Here is a 23,246-nt window from a genome sequence, read left to right as displayed (position 1 = left end):
ATCGTGGGTCAGAGACGACCACAATTTCATTTATGCTGTATGTCTCGATACATACATATTTGACAATAAAAGAACTTGACTTGAAATTTAAAATATCTCCGATCCGAGACACTGTCCAAGTGTCATAACTCCAGGATGAAGCTGGACTCACTGGTGACAGTTGCTGAGAGGAGATCACTGGACAAACTACTGTCCATCATGGATGATGACAGTCATCCTCTGAACACTGTCATCAGTGAGCAGAGAAGCAGATGGAGCACGAATGCTCCTCCCATGATGCAACACTCATAGACTCAGGGACTCATTCATTACTCGGCCTATTACACTGTTTAATTCTGAGTTTGGGGGGCAGGAGTGGAGTGAAAGTATCATGATGTTCTATTCTATGTTAGTCTTTGTATCCTTTGTCTTTGTTGTTTTTTATTTGATCTATGTATCTTTCTCTTTAGACTTAGATTGTGTCATCTAGTACTTTCTTTTTATAGGAACTTTGTTCTTGTTCTTATTTTTACTCTTATGAATCTATTGTCTGTGTTGCTGTGTATTGCTAATTGGAAAAAAAATTCCCGAAGGAGACTTCCAGAGGGATCAATAAAGTTATATCTATCTATCTATTCACAAATAATAACAACATGCATTGTAATAGAGGGAGATTATTTGTCATCTAAATGTTAAAATTGATATTGTAGCGGGTACATGGGGGTGTGTCCTCTCACCCCCATGTACCCATGGGTCATGGGTACCGAGTTACTGCTTACATACTTGCATAAACGATCAGGTGACGTCATCACTGCTGCATCAGTTTATATATTTTCATGACAAAGTATCAACTTCTGGTGTTTAAACATCTTAAACTACTTCTCACGATCAATGAGTAGATGATGCTTAATCAGGTGCACTGTCTCCCTCTGGTGGTTCAAACTAGTATCGCGCTTCTTTGACGCAACGAATCAAAGAAGCGTTTAAATCCCAGCACAGCACTGAACCCTGATCAGTTAGCAGTTCAATTCCCAGGCGCTCATGCCGACAGACCCGAGCGGAGGTGACGGATGCCAGGAATCAACGGGGTCCAGCTCTCCAACCAGCAAGAGAACAAGTGGGCGTTTCCCACCTGCTTTTAAAAACCCACCTTGATGTGGTGATTGGCTGAGAGATCTCTTGAGCTCAGAACGATTTCATGATGCCACATATATCATTTTCATTTTTTTTAATGATATGAATATAAATGTATTATTATCAACTTCCTACTTCTATTTTCTTCCTGTCGTTGAAATCTGATTCAGTAGATCAGCGGGCACGAGTGTCCACTTATTTAAAACTGTGTGGTCCAATTAATGTCAGTGAGAAAACGATGCATTTTAAAAATCTAAATATGAATAGTGTCACTTCACTGTGTAAATGTTTCATTTCCCTGTTGCTCGTTTGCACAATTGTTAACTAATCTATAATAACTATATATAACGATATAAATTTGGTGGTAATATGACACTCACAGACTCTAGACTGGTATGAGTCACAGTGAGAGAGAACGATGACATAATGAAACAAATTATTACATAAACATAAATCATCATAATAACGTCAAAGAGTTACATATTTTGGCTTTAATTTCATTTTCAATGAATAAAGAGTAAAAGTATTTTAAAGAACACAACAATAGGTGAAATAGTTGCCAGAGAAGATCAATGGTAGGTAACAGGTTTTTCACAAAATAAAGCTTTTAATATATTTTGAAACAAAGCTTTTGTTTGGACGTTATAAGCTTGGCTTCTGGCCGGCTAGTAGACAATGACAGTGGGACGAGAATGTGGGTCAGATTGAGCAGGACACACTCTCTCATACACATGTTTTCATGCACAAACACAGGTGAACAAAGCCTCCCTGACTTTAATTCAGCAACTTATCTTCTTAAAACGTTAGAAGCAGCTGCTGTTTTGAAGACAGTTTCAGTTGAAAAGCATTAACCAGTCAAGATACAAATCTAAAACAATATAGTCACTAACCTCTGGGTTAAACTGTACACATGTGCCGGCTTGAGGCGAGAGCTGTGGATGGCAATAAATAGAGCTGGATGTAGTTAAAAATGGAAATCATTTCCTCATTTAATACCAAAACATGTGGCAAACACATGCTTGTTGAAAAATTAAATCATACTTCATAATCACAATTTACTCAGACTTCTTCATATTGACAAAATTAACCCTTTCCTATTTACTACATAAGTCAGAGAGAAAGTCAAACACAGGATTAGTTGTACCTTATTCGCAAGATGTTTTCTACACCAACAATTTTAACTGATTTAATGCAAATTCGACATAAATTATATGACAGTATCAGCTACAAAGATATTCTAAGTTGAATCATTATTATTCCTAGGATAGTTGATCGGCTGCTATTCAATCTCCCTGCTGAGTTCCTTATTTGGGGGTTCTTGCTCTCCTTCCTCCATCACTCCATTGCAGTTGTTCGAATACATCATGCGTCATTTCCTGACAACCCAAATTATTCTGGGATCATTCAATCTATTGGTTCTGTCTTGATTCTTTACCAACAAACGGAGGACATTAAAATAAACCTAAACATATCAATTATATGATTAGTAGTTCTGGAAGCACGGCACATAGTTCAGTCCATCCATTCTCAAGGTAGATGAGGGTCACCGATTCTGACCCTCAAAACCAATTTATACGACTGTTCAGGTGGTCACAGGTGAAGGACCCAATGGTTCAAATTAAAGTATGAAGTAAAGTCTCATTAGTTTGAGGAAAGTTGGATTTATCTCAAATCATGATTTCTTGTGTTTGGTACTTTCTACATCTTAACTATTTCCACATTATTTCTTAACTATTTATATAAACACATTTGTTTTCCGCCCTCCGGGTCACCTTGACCCAGAGAGAACACATTGGTTAAAGCTGCAAAATATAACATTTAAACTTGTTTTTGTTAACAATTGCATATACAATATTTGACAAAGGCACAACACGAGTTTTCACATAATTGCAGGTACACTTTTCTGACAACACATATATGTTATAAAACATTGTACGTGGATATTTCTTTAAGCAACATTCATTAGAAATAGAAGCTAAATTAGGAAATTATTACTTCTTGTTTGATTCATGAATATTCACACGAGAGGTGAGTGAAAAACTTTGGACTGTGGGGGAGAATAAAGAAACCAAGGAACTCTAAGCTCAGAGTTGCCTCGAGCATGAATTGACAGTGAACTGCTGGCTATGAAGCTGCGAACATAAAGCGGAATGATTCATTTAAGTTTCTGCTGGATTCCCAAGCATGTTCAAAATGCCACGCATAACAAAAGTTAATATCTGTGAAACATTCCCTCATGAAATACAATCTTTATTTTCTTTACGATGTTGACAGTGGAAGTTTCTTTGAAACACAAATATCCTCCATAGATGTTCTTCACCACACACAGTAATGAAAGATCTCTTAAATCAGCAGAAAAAAGGAAAATGTTTTCAGTGTAACCACAGAAGGGAAAAAAAAGTGTTCCTCCCTCCTTCTGACAAATGAGGACTGGTTGTTATTTATTGCATCACAGCCGAGCGCCAACAGCTTTGCAGTTGTTTCTTTCCAGAGAGACAGAAACCTGCTTATAACAGAATCTTTAAGGGTTTAATGTGTGCTTTCAGAATAACAGTTTATTACCAGTATTTAAAAAAAATAACGCATTATTTTGGATATTTTGGAAAATATAATTGATTGAAAGAAAATACAAATAAATTTAACAAGTACGACGTAAACAAAAACAGATACATTTAAATTAGTTCACAAAAAGTTGTCAAACAACAAAACATAGTCAATTAATATATTTATTATACATTTCCATATAATTATTTGCTTTGGTATTTATCTTTCAATTCATTAAATACTGTCGATTTTTCAAAACCGCAAATTAATTCACCATTAGCTAAGAGGAAGTGACGAAAGAGTGGCAGACAGAAGACCGGAAGCTAATCTTACGACCAGGGCTGTGTCTCAAATCGCATACTACTCTTAGTATGCTAGAAGTTAGTATGCATCAGTTTAGTGTATGTACTAACTAGTACGCAAATTCTCCACAGATAGTATGTCTCGAATCAAACACTGCTGCTACACACCAACCGGAGATCACATGACAGCTTCTTCTTCTACTTCTATTTAACGATGTTTCAACCAGCTGTGTGAATGCTATCGCCGACACCTGCTGGCAGCACGTATTGCAACTTTGGAAAAATAAATAAAGAAAAAATATGAGAATCTAAATAATCGCGAGATATTTAAGCTGGTATCAGCAGCGAAGACATGTTTATCCTCCTACTGCTGCTGAAAATGCATCTGTAAGTATATGCATATATATGCATTTATATATGACGTAACTTCCGTTTAAAACGTCACTAAGATGGCGGCTGTTTAGTGTGGCTAGTATCCATCGAACCATGCTCAGTTTTGTGGGCGTGTTAGTACGCCAATTTAGTGTGCATGGCGCACTAAATTTCGCATACTAAGAATTGAGACGCACTAACGCACTAAAAATACTAACTTTTAGTACGCTAGTATGCGATTTAAGACACAGCACCGGTGCTAAATTACCTGTTAAAAGATACATGTCTTCTCTGGCTCAGGAACGTTGAGAAATGAGTTTGAGGTGAGAAAATATACATTAACCTAAAGATAAAAGATAAAAAAATTAAAAATCCTCTAAATTAAGCATAATATCTCATTTGCTTGAGCACCAGCGTAAAATGGAGAATTATGCTGTAGATCTACTGCCACCCAGTGGCTGTTGCTATTTATAACTCACGGGTTGTCGGTCAATGGTGAAGTAATCTTTGATAATTTCAAGTAAACAAACAGCAAGTCGTGCTCTTATGAGGTCACAGGAAGGATGTAAAATGTCAACCAGCGAGCATGAAGCTAGGGACTCTGCAGGTGACACAGTCACTATTCCTTCTTAAGAAAATACAACTGGTTAATGGCAGCTATTCAAGACTGGATATGTTTCTTATTTCAAGTTCTGACACCTATAGAGCTGTTGAATGCACTATAGAACCCATAACCCTATCTGATCAGGCCCCAGTCACACTAAATTTACAAATAGGGAAAAGTGATGGAACAAAATATTGGAGATTAAATGTGTCATTACTTAACGACAAAACTATCAGAAACGACATTGCCCAACAACTCTCTGAATACTTACCTATTAATGACAATGATATGGTGTCACTATCTACACTATGGGATGGCACTAAAGCAGTTATAAGATGCAATATTATTGCCATCTCATCTAGAAAAAAGAAGCTAAATGAACAATTGCAATTAGAGAAAGAAATCAGAAAATTAGAGATTGACTATCAACGATAAAAAAATCGGATTACTTTTGATTTACTAAAGGAAAGCCGACAGAAATTAGATAATCTCTTGACATATACAGCAGAAGGGGCACTTTGATTTGCAAGTAGAAAATACTATGAGATGGGTAACAGAGCAGGCTAGTTACATAAAGCTCAGGCCAGTAAAGTAGTGCACAAAATTAAAGGTCTTAAAAATAATCAGATACTGCTTCTATACAAAGGGCATGAAGGACCTGACAAGACACAAAATATTTAATCCTTTTTTGAATCAGTGAAACTAAACAGTTTGACAACAGAGAAGGCTGATATGATCATCTCACCCATTAAAGAAGATGAAATCAAAAACACCATCTTAAACTTAAAAGCAAAAAAGTACCTGGTACTGATGGCTTCCCTGCAGAATACTATAAAACATTTATCAGTGAGTTATGTCCAGTTCTCTGCCGAATCTATAACTATGCTTTGACAAAGGGAGATCCACCAGGTTCATGGTCAGAGGCATTAATAAGTGTAATTTACAAGGAAAATGAAGACCCAACTTTATGTGCCTCCTTTTGACCTATTAGCCTCCTCTGTGTTGATCTTAAAATTCTGACGTCTATTATATCAAACAGGATACAGAACTATATTCATAAATTAATAAAGGCAGATCAGACAGGTTTTTATTATAAACAGACAAGGTACTGACAACATCCGAAAGGCTCTTAACTTGCAGTCAACCGTATAAAAAAGAGAAACTACGTCAATGTTCCTTAGCTTAGATGCAGAAAAGGCCTTCGACAGGGTTGACTGGGCTCCAAGTTTTTCCCCTTGAGCCGTGGTACACGTCAGGGAGATTCTTTCTCCAACATTATTCGCCATCAGCATCGAACCATTGGCTGAGCTAATCAGATGTAACCCCACTATAAAAGGAATATTGGATAATGGACATAAACTTGCACTTTTCGCAAATATATTTTTATTTCTAGAGGAACCGATTACACTCCCTGCATTACTACAAAATCTAGACCAATACAGCTCCGTCTCAGGATATAAGATTAATATGACAAAGTCTGAAGTGATGATGATTAAGGGTGAATGGCCAACGCAACTTGATAACATAGTTTAATTTAAACAGCCTGGAAATGGTTTAAAATATCTAGGAGTTAATCTATCTCAGAGTTTTTCACAAGTATTCTCTTCTAACTATGAAACTTTAATAAAGGAAATAAAAAAAGGACATTAACAGATGGAACATGCTACCGCTGTCATTGTTTGGCAGAATCGAGACCATAAGAATGAACATTCTCCCTCGATTCCTGTTTTTATTTCAATCTCTCCCAATCATTCTCTACCCGATCTAAAACTTTACTACTGGGAAGCGCAGTTTAGAGCCCTGGTGGACCTTTCTAGCAGGAATCAGATATTTTGTCCGAAACAAAGACTACCTTATAAGATCTCAGTATAAACAATCTTTGAAGCCGGCAAGAGTTAAATCTTCACTCCAGCGCTCAGCAAAGACTCGGACCTTAAATTGTCCAAATTGTCCAAGTTGAGCATTTCATCTTCCAGTGCGGGAAGATCCAGGTCAACTGTTGTGCGTATAGCTGCTTGAAGTCTCTGCGGGTTAAAGGGGTAGCAGTTAAATAATGGAGGAACATGAGGATGAAAACATTAATTCAGTGATGATGTAACTCCTTCATACCTTTGATTGTACCTCAGACAATTAAAAGATGATGCTTTAAAACCTCTTTTAATGGTGTTTTCGTGTGGGCAAGGCCTGAGGGCCAACTCTTGCCCTCTAAATCATTTAGCTGGTCATCTTGATGGAAAACAACCCACAAAAATGGCTGCTTGTTTGTGCTACAAAAAGATAAACAAGTGACATTTTTGTCTTGGTCCATGGTCAGAGAGGATGACCTTTTTTGTATGAAATTTACACCCGTACTTCCTGTTATGTCGTGCTAGTACTTTTTTCAAACAGTATTAGAGTTTGAAATGTATGTTTAGTAGGAACAGACGTCCGGACAGACCTTCCTACTTTGGATACATGTCTGCTCAGTGTCATTACTCTTCAATAATTTAGATGGTGGTAATATACTACTTTAGATAATGGAAATACTTCAGATAAAAAACAAGTCAAGCATTAATGTATCAACAGCATATTAACCAATATTAACCATATTAAACAATTTAGTTAATTAATAAAGTTTTACCTTACCTTACCTTAACCAGTTTATTATTACATATAGTATTTACTAGAATCTCTTTTTGCATAACTATATTCTACACTGGGATTGTTAACTAAACAAGCTCATCAATTACTAACAGTGGATAAGAAGAAATTATTCTATTAATGTTTGATATATGTTTCCAAGAGTCATTACAAATGTGAGATGGAGTATAACTGACCTGAAGAAAGGAACCTTTTTTGAAGTACAACTCATGAATGGCACCGAGTGGAATCCACATAAAATAAGACAGTGTTATTATCCAGCCGACAAAATCAGCCAATTGTGGGTACACGTACGACCCGTAGCGTACTGGAGAGTACTGGATAATTCCAGCAACCATAATGCACTACAAGAACAAAAAACTCTTTAGAACAGGAGCAAGCAACATTACAGTGGTATGAAAAAGTTTGTCACCCCTGTACATTTTCATGATTTTCCTTTATAAATCATTGGTTGTCTGGATTCAAAATTCCAGTTAAATATATCTTATAGGAGACAAACACAGTGATATTTGAGAAGTGAAATAAAGTGTATATGATTTACAAAAAGTATGCAAGAATTATTTAAACAAAATTAGGCATGTGAATAAATTTAGGCACCCTTATATCTTATCGATCTTAATACCTTTAGCACTAATTATTGGAACTCAAAATTGGTTTGGTAACCTCAGTGACCCTTGACCTCCATACACAGGTGAGTCCAATCATGAGAAAGGGTATTTAAGGAGACCAATTGTAAGTGTTTCTCCTCTTTGCATCTTCTCTGAAGAGTGGCAACATGGGAGCCTCAAAACAACTCTCAAATGCAATGATTGTGCAACATCATGGTTTAGGGGAAGGATATAGAAAGCTATCTCAGAGATTTAAGCTCTCAGTTTCAACTGTGAGGAACATTGTGAGGAAATGGAAGACCACAGGCACAGTTCTAGTTAAGGCCCGGAGTGGCAGACCAAGGAAAATCTCAGATAAACAGAGGTGCAGGATGGTGAGAACAGTCACAGTCAACCCACAGACCAGCTCCAAAGACCTGCAACATCAACTTGCTGCAGATGGTGTCACTGTGCAACTATTCAGTGCACTTTACACAAGGAGATTCTTTATGGAAGAGTAATGCAGAAAAAGCCTTTTCTCTGCACACGCCACAAACGGGGTTGCTTGAGGTATGCCAAAGCATATTTGGACAAGCCAGCTTCATTTTGGAGTAAGGTGCTGTGGACTGATGAAACTAAAATAGAGTTATTTGGGGCGTCAGCATTCCAAGAAAAGAACTTGCTGCCAACAGTCAGATTTGGTGGTGGTTCCATCATGCTGTGGGGCTGTGTGGCCAGTGCAGGGACGGAGAATCTTGTTAAAGTTGAGGGGCGCATGGATTCTTCTCAATAGCGTTCATGCAGAGGAACAAGTATAACGTTCTGGAATAGCCACCTCAGTCCCCAGACCTGAATATTATTGAAAATTTATGGTGTGATTTAAAGCGGGCGGTCCATGCTCGGAAACCATCAAACCTGACTGAACTGGAGAGGATCTGTAAAGAAGAATCCTCCAAAATACCTTCCACCAGAATCCAGAACCTAATGGGAAGATATAGGAAGCGTTTAGAGGCTGTTATTTCTGAAGAAGGAGGATGAACAAAATATTGAGTAATTTTTCTTTTGTGATGCCTAAATTTATGCACGTGCCTAATTTTTGTTTAAATAATTCTTGCACACTTTCTGTAAATAATATAAACTTTATTTCACGTCTCAAATATCACTGTGTTTGTCTCCTATAAGATATATTTAACTGGAATGTTTTATCCAAACAACCAATGATTTATAAAGGAAAATCATGAAAATGTACAGGGGTGCCCAAACTTTTTCATACCACTGTATATACTGTGACTTTTGTAGGGGGACGTAAAACCATCAGACCTAAGAAATTAACTCGACGAAGCCTTTAATTGGGGGGGAGAGTGTATATAAAAACACAAAATTTAGAAAAAAATATAGATAAAAGTGTGATAATATAAGGACATTTAAATGAGGTTAAATTGTTTAAAAAATGTTATAAATGATGAAAATGTGACGCATCAAACATGACAAATCCAGATATTTTAAACTCACCAGCACTAACACGGGAGAAAGAAACATCCAACAAACTCTGAAATACAAGCTAGGTCTTGAACCTCGCATCTTCTTCACCATGTCAGAGAGGTTACGCACGCCTGATGGGAAGAGATATTTTATATTTTAGTTTTATCATATCTCACACAGGTCGATGCTCCTTAGATTTTACCGAAAATCCAGCAGACGGAGACAACTTCAAAGAATGCCAGGAAGATGAGAGAAACGACAGTGTAGTGGTTCATCAGCTGGAAGGTGTAGATCCCACCCTGGTGTGACGGGAGACGAGTGGTAGGTCATGTGTATCCATTACGAGTGCATATGTTTCTAGAGCACCTGGCTGATGTGTGGGAGACCCAGCAGAAAGCAGACCAAGCAGACCACCAGCGTCAGCAGCTCCTCACGCTTTAGGAAGCGTATGATTTTGTCCCCAAATTCATCTTTTAAGAACGTCATACCAACTTCAACGGTTGCAAACTGCCACAGAGAACACACACATGTTGACACAGTGGGGAAAAAAAACAATTCTGGACACACAATCTGCACACGGACAATCTTCACATTCACCAATAACTGGTATTTATAAGCATTATACTTTTGCATGAATCAATCTAAAAAAGTGCTAACAAAAGGGCCCGTCCCACCCAGCAGACATCTGTGCACCACAGCTTATCACATGAATTACACATTTGTTGTCCTTGAGCTGAGACTTGCTCTCCCCAACTTAAGGTCTCTGTAGAGTGGACCTGATGTACAGCTGAGCACATGTCAGGATCTTATGATGACTCTTCCTATTAATTAGTTATAGTTCAAATGTCAATATACTGTAACTGTTACCCCCTTCATGTGGGCCATATAGATAAAGTCAAAGACACACTATGTGTTAATATCAGTGATGCTCACCTGACTGTCCAGGCCCAGACACAGCAGCATGAAGAAGAAGAGAGGGGCCCACAACTGGTGGAGAGGCATAGTAGCCAGGACCTCAGGGTAGACCACAAAGACCAGACCTGGACCTGTAAGATGCAGAAATGGATTTGTTTGATGTATTTTTTTGATCAGGGAAACTGATTTGATGGATTTTAAGCTATAAGACTAAGTGCGGCCCCGGGGCCACATGCTGATTTTCAACTGTATTTACATGGCCCTCAAGTCAGATGCTTTAAAATGCATCCTTTAGAAAAGATTTGTCTTTTTGTCTGTCTAATGATAAACAATAAGTTAAATGATAAATGTGAAGATAAATAATTAATTTAATGGGTTCCTGTGTGACTTCACACCGTCTGTGGTTATCTTGTCCACTGGCAGGTTATGTACGTTAGCCATGTAGCCGATGCCAGAGAAGATCACAAAGCCGGCCAGAATGCTGGTCATTGAGTTGGTGACGGCCACGATCAAAGCGTCCCTGAGAGTTGAGAGAACATCACAGTAACACCAGACAATCACCAGAAAAGGGCCGCGAGCTTCACCTGACGATGTTGTTGTTAAACTTGTTGTAGCTAGCCATGGAGATCTGGGATCCGAAGGCGATCCCGATAGAGTTAAACACCTGAGCGGCAGCGTTCACCCAAACCTCGGCGGCAGGATTTGGAGATTAAATCAAATTAATAAGAAACTCTTCCTGTCCAATCATTCAGAGATGTTGTTGACGTGCTGGCTACTCATCTATTTCCCGCTTCTTACCGTAACCTCGAAGAGTTTGTCCCAGACAGGCGTCACGAAGTAAAGGATCCCATCCTTTGCTCCAGGAAGCTGCACGTTATTGATGAGCAGAGCGATCAGGATGAAGTACGGAAATATAGCTGTGAAGTAAACCACCTGTGTGAGAGAAGAGAAGGATAAAAACATGTTTAATAACTGTGAGACGCAGCAGATGATAAAGGTGAAGACACAATAGTTTTGCTTATGTACCATGACTCAACACTTTTGAGTTCAGGATGAGTAACAAATCTCTTCCCGGTTTATAAAAGGAATGAAACTGTATTTGAAATTCAATGCGACTCTTTAGCCCCAACTTTTTGCCCTCTTTTCCTTGATTTGACTGATTGATTGATAAATGAAATATATATATATATATATATATTTTTTTAAATAAATTATCAAACATGTTTTCGATATGCATATTGCACATGCCAATATCTTACTTGGACTACATGCCAATTGATAAAACAACAAGTTGTGTAGTCTGCAAACACATACCTACTATTATATCTATTATGTGTGTAAGTAAGTTAGTAATTATATTTATTTTATATTTATATTTCTTTTCTAGACCAGGGTCACAAAGCGCTTAAACAATCCAAAAAAAAACTCCAAAGATATATGCTAAAAAGATCAAGATAACACAGAGAACAACACAGGAGTCTCAGAAAATCAGAGAAAAGCCTGCATGAATAAAAATGTCTTAAGATGTTTCTTGAAGGAGTCAGTAGATCCATCAAGCGCAAAGAGAGAGGAAGATCGTTCCAAAGCTTAGGAGCAACAGTCTGGAAGGAATTTTCTCCTCTGGTCCTGAACCGTGTTCAGGAACCATCAGTAGATTCTGATCAACAGACCTCAGAGCCCGAGCTGGGGTGTAAGGCTGGATCAGATCAGTGATGTAAGGAGGAGCCTGACCATGAATAGTTATGAAAGTAAGAACCAGAATTTGAAAGTTGATCCTGAAAGAAACTGGAAGCCAGTGAAGAGTTTTATGGATCAGAGAAATGTGAGTTCTTCTACTTGACACGATTAATTCTCTCGTGTCTCCTGCTCCTCAAATCACGCCTGTCTCCTGTGAAGCTGACAACAATGCATTGTTGAGATTTTTCATTGACCAAATTAAATTGATCAAAGAGAAAGTCTCTCCCCCTTTGTTTGGAACCCCTACTGTCTCTGAGCCCTTCTCCTCCTCTTGGTCTTCCTTCAGTGCTGTATCTTTCGGTGATATTTGGGCACTAGTGAACAAGATGAAACCCTCCTCTTGCTCAGATGACGTCCTTCCTTGTAGGCTTTTTATCAAAGTATTTGATGTAATTGGCCCCTGGGTTACCAATATGGTGAACTTCTCCCTTTCCACAGGAGTTTTTCCTTATTCATTTAAACATGCCATTGTGGAGCCTCTGCTCAAAAAGCCAGAGTTAGACCCTACTGATCAGAGCAACATCCATGAGAAGTTTCAGTCTGGCTTCTGTAAACATCACTCTACGGAGACAGCTTTACTGAAAGTGTCCAGTGCCATCATGATGTCTGCTGATTCGGGTAAATTCACTGTTCTGGTTCTCTTGGATCTGTCCTCAGCCTTTGACACAGTTGATCACCAGATCCTGTTGAGAAGACTGAGGGATGAAGTGGGACTGTCTGGGTCTGTGTTAGAATGGTTCTCATCTTACCTTTCTGGGTGCAGTTTTAGTGTATCTGCCAATCAAATGAGGTCTGAATCGGCAGATCTGTTGTGTGGAATCAGAATCAGAATCAGAATCAGAAAACCTTTATTAGTCCCGCGAGGGGAAATTCGGTTTAACAACAGCAAGAGAAATAAAAACACCCAGAAATAAAAACGAGAAAGAAAATCTAAATGGAATAAAAGATAAATCTGCGCTATATAATATATACACAATAATATTTACATAAATAACAAGAGGTGCAGTTGAATAGTTATCTTGGTGTGTTCTTGTTGTGGAGTCTGATGGCAGCAGGGAGGAAAGACCTGCGGTACCTCTCCCTCACACACCGGGGATGGAGCATCCTATCACTGATGGAGCTCCTCAATGCCCTCAGTGTGTGCTGGAGAGGGTGAGACAAGTTCCTCCTTATGGAGCCCAGCTTGCTCCGCATCCTCCCTCCAGTCACTTCCTCCACAGGATCCAGGGGGCGCCCTAGGACGTAACCGGCCTTCTTAATAAGGCTGTCCAGTTTAGCCCTATGCTTTGCTGTCATGCTGCTCCCCCAGCAGACCACACCGTTGAAGATGGCAGAGGCCACTACTGAGTCATAGAATGACTTCAGGAGTGGCCCCCGGACACCAAACGACCTCAACCTCCGGAGCAGGTAGATTCTACTCCGCCCCTTTTTATAAAGAGCAGCAGTGTTATCCACCCAGTCCAGGCGGTTGTTGAGGTGAACACCCAGGAGTCCCTCAAGGTTCTGTTCTGGGTCCTTTATTGTTTTTGCTGTACTTGATTCCCCCTCGGTAAAATCATTCAGAGATTTCCTGATGTTTTTTATCACATTTTTGCTGATGACATCCAGCTCTACTGCTCTTTTGATCCATCTGAGCCCCAGAGGCTGAACAGCTTAGTCAATTGTTTGCTAGAAATCAAACAATGGCTGAGTGAAAACACTTTGCAGCTAAATGTGGACAAAACTGAAACTTTGGTGATTGCTCCTGATGATAAGATTCCAGGGATGAGTCAGTACTTGGGTGACTTAGGTCAGTCTGTCAGACTGAGCCTGAGAAACCTGGGTGTTGTATTTGATAAAGACATTTCTCTTGTTCAACACTGCAGAAAACTGACCAGAAACTGTTTCCTTCAACTGAGAAAAAATTCTAAACTTAGGAAAATGTTGTCACAACATGATCTGGAGCTTGTAATCCATGCGTTTGTGTCTTCTCGCCTGGACTATTGCAACAGTTTATTTTCATGTCTTAACAAGAAGGAGCTGTCTCGCCTGCAGTTAATACAAAACTCTGCAGCGAGAATTCTGACCCGCTCAAATAGAAGAACTCGCATTTCTCCGATCCTTAAAACTCTTCACTGGCTTCCAGTTTCTTTCAGGATCAACTTTAAAATTCTGGTTCTTACTTTCAGATCTATTAATGGTCAGGCTTCTCCTTACATCACTGATATAATCCAGACTTACACCCCAGCTCAGGTCTGTGGATCAGAATCTACTGATGGTTCCTCGCACACGGTTCATGACCAGAGGAGAGAAATCCTTCCACTCTGTTGCTCCTAAGCTTTGGAACGATCTTCCTCTCTCTCCTTGCGATTGATTTAAGAAACATCTTAAGATGTTTTTATTTGTTGAGGCTTTTCCTTGATTTTCTGGAACTCCTGTTGTGTTCTCAGTTTTATCTTGACCTTTAAAGTATATACTTTATTGAATATTGTTTTGATTGTCAGCAGGATCTGGTGATCAACTCTGTCAAAGGCTGAGGACAGATCCAAGAGAACCGTGTATTGACCCGAATCAGCCGACATCATGATGTCACTGGACACTTTCAGTGAGGCTGTCTCCGTAGAGTGATGTTTGCGGAAGACGGACTGAAACTTCTTATGGATGTCGTTCTGATCCAGGAACAAAGACAGCTGCTCAGACTCCACCTTCTCTAAGATCTTGGACAAGGAAGGGAGCTTAGAAATAGGCCTGGAATTAATGAGGTCTTCAGTCGGGTCTAAGCCTGGCTTTTTGAGCAAAGAATCCACAATGGCATGATTAAATGCATTGGGAAAAACCCCTGTAGAAAGAGAGAGTGGTTCACCATATTGGTAACCCAGGGACCAATTACATCAAATACTCTGATGAATAGCCTACAAGGAAGGGCGTCGTCTGAGCAAGAGGAGGGTTTCATCTTGTTCACCAGTGCTGAAATATCACCCAGAGATACAGCAGTGAAGGAAGACCACGAGGTGGTCAGAAACAGCAGGGATTCCACATAAAGGGGGAGAGACTTTCTCTTTGATCAATTTAATTTTTTCAATGAAAAATCTCAACAATGCATTGCTGTCAGCTTCATAGAAGACAGGTGTGATTTGAGGAGCAGGAGACATGAGAGAATTAATCGTGTCAAACAACACTTTGAGGTTTTTCTTATAAGCTGCTACCAGTTTCCTGATTTAATCAGATCTGACAGTATATATATATATATATGAATATATATATGATTGGCAGAAGTGAAAGAGAGTTTGTGGTTGGTCACTGGTTTTAACCCCGGTTGTGTGGTTTTCTCAGCTGCTATACATGGCACACATTTAAACTCACAAAATGGATAAAATGGATAATTTAGACTCACAAAGAAACCTATGGGGTTTTTTTTAAATATAGAGTATACCAGGAGAGTTAGGTACACGCATGGACATTACACCATAGATTTGCCTTGTCTTTGCTACTTTTTAAATACAGGTTATTTTAACGTTTCAATTCTGTTCAGCAGTATCTTTCACAACAATAAAGTCAATAAATGTTTGATTTGATTAAAGAGAACGAACCTTGCCAGTAGACTTGATACCTTTAAAAATGCATAGGTAGACGAAGACCCAGGCAACAAAGAGGTATCCTAACAGCTCCAGTCGAATATTTCCTGGCTCTCGGATGTCACTGGATTTTTCCAGTAGACGGTTCCTTGAAGTCAACACAACATTTAAACACAACTAGGAAGTGGAAACAAATAAGAATGTGTAGGACAAAAAGCAGATTTAGTTTGTATGACCCGACGGATGAAGTGGAAGTAGAACTGATACTAATACCAAGTATGTATCTAGTTAAAGACACTATAAAACATCCATCATCTCAGTTTCAACTGAACTCAACATAGACTGAATAGAAGATTCAAGGGTTTGAAATAACTACCTTTTCAACAAGAGAAGTATTTACGTGCTTTTGTGATAGATAAATGTATATGTGCTGATCTAGACATACACCAAACTTCAACACCTGATGTTGAAAAAACATACATCAAACTCTAGTGTTGCTAGTCAAGTAGCACTTTTCTATAGGTAGAACTAGTTCCTAATGAACTAATGGATAGACAACTAGTCAGTTTCAAGTCAAGGATGCATGTCTAGTTATCTAAACGTATTGATCGAAAAGGGTTCTGGTCCAAAAGCATTGAAATCTGCTCACTCAAAAAACTGCTGGCTGGCAGACTGCAGGTGACTGACGTTCCTGACAGAACCACTGGAACAGTTCTCCGCCACATTCCATGTGTTGTTGCACGACGTCCACAAGAGCGTTGAGTCAAAGGAGTTTAAAAAGTACAGAAGTGCCCAACTCATGAGCACATTGTAGTATGTACTGAACAATACGGACATGAACACAGTGGCCAGACCCACACCTGTGGAGGGTAAGAACACACAATTAGACACTAAAAAAAGTGTCAATTACTTTTGTCTCGTCCTGAAATGTCGTGGCAGCAGAAAAGGGAACAGTTATAGTCACATTTATCATGGAATACTCTTTTATTGGTATATTTACCAAGTGATTGAATTCGTCTAATGTCCTGATGCTTGTAATCCTATTGACTGGCAAGGTTTCAGTTTATGTTATGCACAACATAAAGGTCATAGGTTTGAATCCAGATTGAGGGAAGTGCAGGGTTTGGGCTGAACATGTGTGGACTTGGCATTGTCTTCCTACAGGCATTTAAATTCTTTTACACGCAAGAAATATACGTGCTCTCTGTTACAAACTGGGATAAACTTCATGCAGGTGAACAGGATCACATGGGTTCATACTCCTGTGTTACAGACAACAATGTGGGTTTAATCATTAATTCTTCATTGAATACATCAATTACTTTCATGTCAGGAAGATTTCACTAAACTTTTCAAGTTGAATGAATAAATAAAATACTCAAACTAAAAGAGATGACTACAAAACTTCCAACTAAAATAACAAATCTCCCGTTACAACGTGTAAGAACACAAAAAAAGAATCCTTCAATGTTAATTATTCACCACAACATTCACAAGGATTACACATTCTTCTTCAACTCGTGTTCACCTTCACTGCTCTATTATTTCTATATGTCTGGACAAAAAAGGTTTATTTTATCCCTAAATCTTAGTTGTACGTGGTAAGAGACAGCTATGAGATTTAACAAAGGACACCTGTGAGAAATTAGAAATTGCACTGCACTCTCACACCTAAAGGTAAACAGATGAATCACACAAATTGATTACTTTAAAGTAGGGCTGCACAATATAACGATATCGCGATATTGGCACATGCGATATGCATATCAAAAACATGTGCGATAATTTATAATTTTAAAAAAAAAATGTATTGATCAATCAGTCAAATCAAGCATTTCTTAAATCCACACTTCGACCAATCAGTGTCACGTTCTGTAAAGTTGTCAATTTGTACTTCTATGTCTCGTTGGCGTTAACGTCTCCGTCTGTCTGTGAGCTGTGCGGCGCAGCTTGCTAGGCTCGGTTGCTATGGTGACACGACTTGCTGGCTCGCTAACTTAGATCGGCTCAGTTTATCACGGAAGTAAGACTAACTTATGAGTGCTACTCAAACGCGAGTGTTCCAGGCTCTCATCTCTTTCAACCCTCTTTTCTAAAGCAACATATTGTCAGTACTTTTCATCTTGTCTCAGTTGTTTTCTTATAAGATCGTGAACTTCCAAACAAGTGTAAACCTGTCCCTCTTCGCCGTATGCTAATGAGCTAAGTTGTTAGCGTGTGCATGTACAAGGAGGCGAATTTATTATTGATTTGGTGATATCGCGACACGCCGGCGGCTCCTCTCTGATGTTCCTCAGTTTCTCGGGAAACCAACACAAGTCCCGCGAAACTCAGCGTTATAAGTGATCTTTTTCTCCGATCATGTCGGCACAGAAATAAACCAAAAGGAAATATAAGATATTTCCGCTTATCTAAACCCAAGGAACTCGCCTACAGTACCGTCCTGCGCTCAAATGCACATATAGTTGCATGCGCACGAAATATTTTTACTTGAAGGAAAGAATATCGCAATAATATCAATATCGCAAATCAAGACACCAATATCGAATATCGCACATATTTCCAATATCGTGCAGCACTACCTTGAAGCGTAAATTCCTCCTTAGTAGGGTTGATCATTTTAAAAATTGCTGGTCACTATGGAAAATATCTTTAAAGTCTTCTAGTTCCAGAGAAAACGAACCTGACTATTACATTTGTTGGTCAATTCCAAATAAATCTAAACGATAAATCCTAACAAGTTTAATTTAACCAGCCTTAATATAAGTAAAACAGCGAAATATTGTATTTCTGTGCAAATTGTTTTTTGGGACAATGTTAAGAAAATCCCTGACTCTCTTTAAAAGGGATGTTTCTTATTGACTGTGTGCACAACAATCTTAGTTCCTACCTCAGAGGACTGGCTTGTATGAAAACATTGAAAACCTTGGAGATAAATCTGTATGGAAAACACTTGACTAGACTAACAGTTGCACAAAACTATCTCCTTGGAAAATGTTACACTTGTTTTTTGGTTTCAGAGTCAACTTTGCTTGATTAAAATGATTTGTTGATTGGTTAAGTGCGTCAGAGAGTTGATCATTTGGATGAGGCAGATGTGATTTTGGGGACAACAATCAACAATGACACGATTTAGTATAGGCGCTCAACCAACAAACCCCTTTGCCAGGCGGCTTAATGGACTCTACTTTTGAGCCACACTGAGTTCAGCCTCAACTGCAGTCGGGCAGAATCATCCCTGAACACTGGGAAGTCTTTGCACCAGGAAAGGACAAGGTATGTTTGGCCCCTCCTACGAAGATAATTGCGTAATCATTTTTACGTAAATGCCAGGTTAAGTTTTTAACTTTAAAAGCTTGTTTTTAATCATTTAGAAACATTTTTTAGGAATGTTTCTGGAATGGAACTGTTGTATTGCATTCAACCATTAGAGTCATCTCCATGCTTGACCCGTTGAGGAAAGGTCTGCATCTTTATGACTTGGTGAAGGTCGTGCAGCAGCACAACAACCTCTGTCTGCCCTTCTTTGTTCCAGGGAAAGGTGATAAGGTACCACATACATTTTGTCAGGGTAACACGATTAGCTTTGCTGATCCACTGAACTCGTCTCTTTGTACACAGGCGGATGCAGCCGTCGTCCTGGAGAAGTGTGTTCCAGAATACAGTACAAGTACACCAAAGAAGTTAACGTCATGGACCATTTTCAGGACTTTCTCCAGGAAGTTGAAGATTGCGGTATGTACGTGATGATATGAATGATGATATGATCAGTTAAGTTTTCTCATGGTTGTGGCACAGATCACAGCATCTGTTTCCCAACTGTAAGTGCATGTAGTCTTACAACTACCTTTCCAGTTGCCCACTTGGCAACATGCGATTTAAAAACTGCCATATGGCACATCAGGGCAATCATTTTTCTTAGTGTGACTTGAGAATTTTTATTTTCTATTTTCTAACGTTCATTAGAAGGTTCATTATGTTCGTTGTACCATTTGTTTGCGATGAATTGGTTGCGCATGTGCAGCGTGCTGGCTGTATCCCTGAATCTTGGTTCAATGAGTAGCACCTGTGACCGTGAAAGACCCCTGACGTCATATTTGACAGGAAAGTGATTTGTGTTCGTAATTTTTTTTTCGTACTCGTAATATTCTTATTTATACTCGTAATTTTTTTAAGTTTGTATAAAAAAAAAAGCATTTGTACTCATATTTTTTGCACATATTTTTCACGTACATATATTATAATTATAAACACAAACTTGTTTTTCGGCGCACGCCTCTTAGAATGTTTTCTTACCCCATAAATTCTATTTTGAGTTTCTGAAAGCATTTATTTATTATCCAGTTACAATTTAGCAATCGGACATTTTAGCCGAGCACATTTTGAACAAGTCTTTAGAACAAACCGCTAAAAAGTTTCTGGGATGTTAGCTAGATTAATTAACAATAACCAATGTTATCTTCAGGAAATAAACAAGTTCTCAACCATCAACACGAGGAAGCAATTGAAAAATGTAAAAGAAGATAAAAGATGGAATAAACAGAATGGAATTAATATTTAAAATAAAAAATCATTGAAGACAGATTGTATGTTCAATAAATATCCATCATTAAAGCAGTCCAATATTAATTTTCTTAACACCACATAAATAATGATCATAAATAATGTGGTGTTTATTTTCCAGGTATATTGCACTGAATCATTCCACAGCAAATATTGAGTCACTCACCTTTGAGCAAGGGACAGACTTTGGCTAGAGCGTGAACCGGTCCGAAGCGAGTGTATTGTCCGATGGCAAATTCCATGGTAAGGAGAGGAATGCCACAAACAAGGACCATGGTCAGATAAGGAATCAAGAAAGCACCTTAATAGGGAAAAAAAGACAAATCCACCTCAATAAAAAAATGAATGAAGTTAAAACGGCTGCAAGGATGAAGTTGATATTGTTTTGCAGTTTATTCTCAAATAAAATAACATTTTCTGTCATTTTTCTATCTAATTAAACACTATTGAACACCAACTGAATGCCTGCATTAGACTCACATACATATATATATATATATATATATATATATATATATATATATATATATATATATATATATATATATGCATTTGGACTGCTTTAGGCATCATTTTGTAAAAAAAATAATAATAATAATAATAACTTAAAAGGACTGGAGTAAACGCACCTCCGCCGCTCTGGTAGCACAGGTACGGGAACCTCCACACGTTCCCCAGACCGACCGCGTATCCAACGGACGCCAGGATGAACTCCAGCCGGCCGCTCCACGTGGGTCGCTCCGCGGTTTTACCGGCTCCGGGCTGCGGGTCCGAGCTCTCTCTGGGGTCGGAGGGAGTCCTGACATGACTGCTGAGCTCCATCGCGGTGATGTGAGGGCAGGGACTGGAGGACAGTGGGCGAGATATTTGTGACGTTATCTTAGACGTGCACCGTAAGCGCGAGACTTTTCTTTATCTTTAGACTTAGATTGTGTCATCTTGTTAGGTAAGGTAAGGTAAGGTAAAACTTTATTGATCCCTCAGGAGGTCTCCTTCGGGAAATTGTTTTTTTTCCAATAGCCAATACATACAGAATTTTTTTTATAAAAAATAAATCAAAATAAAATAAGAACAAGAACATAAAGGGAAAGAACAAGATGAAACAATCTAAGTCTAAAGATAACGACAAAGAACATAGATCAAAGAAAAACAACAAAGACAAATTATACAAAGACTAACATAGAACAGAACATCCAGATACTTTTACTCCACTCCTGCCCCCGAACTCAGAATTGTACAATTTAATAGCCCGAGGAATGAATGAGTCCCTGAGTCTATTTGCTTTGCACCTGGGTAGGAGCATTCATGCACTCATTCTGCTTCTCTGCTCACTGATGACAGTGCTGAGAGGATGACTGTCATCGTCCATGATGGACAGTAGTTTGTTCAATGATCTCCTCTCAGCAACTGTCACCAGTGAGTCCAGCTTCATGCCAACCACAGAGCCAGCCCTCCTGATCAACCTGTCCAACCTGTTGACACTCCTCTTGGACACATTTCCACCCCAACGCACCACAGCATAAAACAGGACATTGGCCACCACAGACTGGTAGAACATGCAGAGGAGCTTCCTGCAGATGTTAAATGATCGAAGCCTCCTCAGAAAGTACAGTCTACTCTGAACTTTCTTATAAACATGGTCTGTGTTGCAGGACCAGTTTACTGTCCAGCCACACGCCGAGGTACTTATAGTTATCAACTATCTCCACCTCGTCGCCTCTGATGGACACTGGACGTTGCTTTGTCCTGGACCTCCCGAAGTCCAAGACCAGCTCTTGTAAGTAAGTAATATTTATTTATTTATATAGCGCTTTTCTCTTGTTCTTTCTCTTTATGTTCTTGTTCTTATTTTATTTTGATTTATTTTTTATTTTTTATGAAAAATTGCTGTATTTTCTGTGGCTATTGGAAAAAAACAATTTCCCGAAGGAGACCTCCTCAGGGATTAATAAAGTTTTACCTTACCTTACCTTATCCTCTGAACACTGTCATCAGTGAGCAGAGAGTGCACGAAAGTTCCTCCCATGATGCAACACTAATAGACTCAGGGACTCATTCATTCCTCATGCTATTAGATTGTTTAATTCTGAGTTTGGGGCAGGAGTGGAGTGAAAGTATCATGATTTTCTGTTCTATGTTAGTCTTTGTATCCTTTCTGTTATTTGTCTTTGATCTATGTTCTTTATCTTTAGACTAAGATTGTGTCATCTTGTTCTTTCCTTTTATAGGGACTTTGTTCTTGTCTTTATTTTGTAAATTTTCTATTGTCTATGTTGCTGTGTATTGCTAATTGGAAAAACAATTTCCCAGAGGAGACCTCCAGAGGGATCAATAAAGTTATATCTATCTATCTATCTATTCACAAATAATAACAACGTGCATTGTAATAGAGGTAGATTATTTGCCATCTACATGTTAAAATTGAGATTGTAGGGGGTGAATGGGGGTGTGTCCTCTCACCCACTGGATCATGGGTAGTCTCGCACAATATGTTATCAATATCCGTGCTCATTCAGCATAACAGAGTCACCAGACAAAACCAAACGAGTACCGAGTTACTGGATCATACTTGCATAAACGATCCGGTGACGTCATCACTGCTGCATCAGTTTATATATTTCATGACAAAGTATCAACTTCTGGAGTTTAAACATCTTAAACTACATCTCACGATCAATGAGTAGATGCTTAATCAGGTGCAATGTCTCCCTCTGGTGGTTCGAACTAGTACATGCTTTTAAAAACCCACCTTGATGTGGTGATTGGCTGAGAGATCTCATGAGCTCAGAACGATTTCATGATGCCACATATATAATATATATTTTTTTAATGA

The 23,246-nt window shown here is 38.8% G+C and overlaps 1 protein-coding gene across 1 annotated transcript; it reads right to left on the bottom strand.

Annotated features, from left to right (window-relative positions):
• Nucleotides 1-6,007: 6,007 nt before the first annotated feature.
• LOC148087935 (sodium- and chloride-dependent GABA transporter 1-like) lies at nucleotides 6,008-21,235 on the bottom strand. The gene is made up of 13 exons (XM_087779195.1): nucleotides 21,043-21,235; nucleotides 20,580-20,714; nucleotides 16,500-16,710; nucleotides 15,866-15,998; nucleotides 11,358-11,492; nucleotides 11,144-11,247; nucleotides 10,955-11,079; nucleotides 10,578-10,690; nucleotides 10,011-10,151; nucleotides 9,847-9,943; nucleotides 9,675-9,775; nucleotides 7,752-7,919; nucleotides 6,008-6,959 (listed from the first exon to the last, which is right to left on the bottom strand). The coding sequence occupies exons 1-13, from the start codon at nucleotides 21,233-21,235 to the stop codon at nucleotides 6,831-6,833; spliced, it is 1,785 nt and encodes a 594-aa protein (XP_087635321.1). The 3' UTR covers nucleotides 6,008-6,830.
• Between the last annotated feature and the right edge of the window lie 2,011 nt (nucleotides 21,236-23,246).

This window comes from Callionymus lyra, chromosome 1 (genome assembly GCF_982586985.1).
Source record: "Callionymus lyra chromosome 1, fCalLyr1.hap1.1, whole genome shotgun sequence".
Classification (NCBI taxonomy): Eukaryota; Metazoa; Chordata; class Actinopteri; order Syngnathiformes; family Callionymidae; genus Callionymus; species Callionymus lyra.
The sequence above is the reverse complement of the archived record's forward strand: the minus strand, read 5'-3'. Positions and strand labels throughout refer to the sequence as shown.

Excerpts from the sequence above, each read along its gene's own strand:
- LOC148087935 (XM_087779195.1), bottom strand. The coding sequence starts at position 21,235 with ATGGAGCTCAGCAGTCATGTCAGGACTCCCTCCGACCCCAGAGAGAGC. Across the intron at positions 16,711-20,579 it reads AGTCTGTCCCTTGCTCAAAG|GTGTGGGTCTGGCCACTGTG; the intron begins GTGAGTGACTCA and ends TACCCTCCACAG. Across the intron at positions 7,920-9,674 it reads TTTCTCCCGTGTTAGTGCTG|TGCATTATGGTTGCTGGAAT; the intron begins GTGAGTTTAAAA and ends TTGTTCTTGTAG.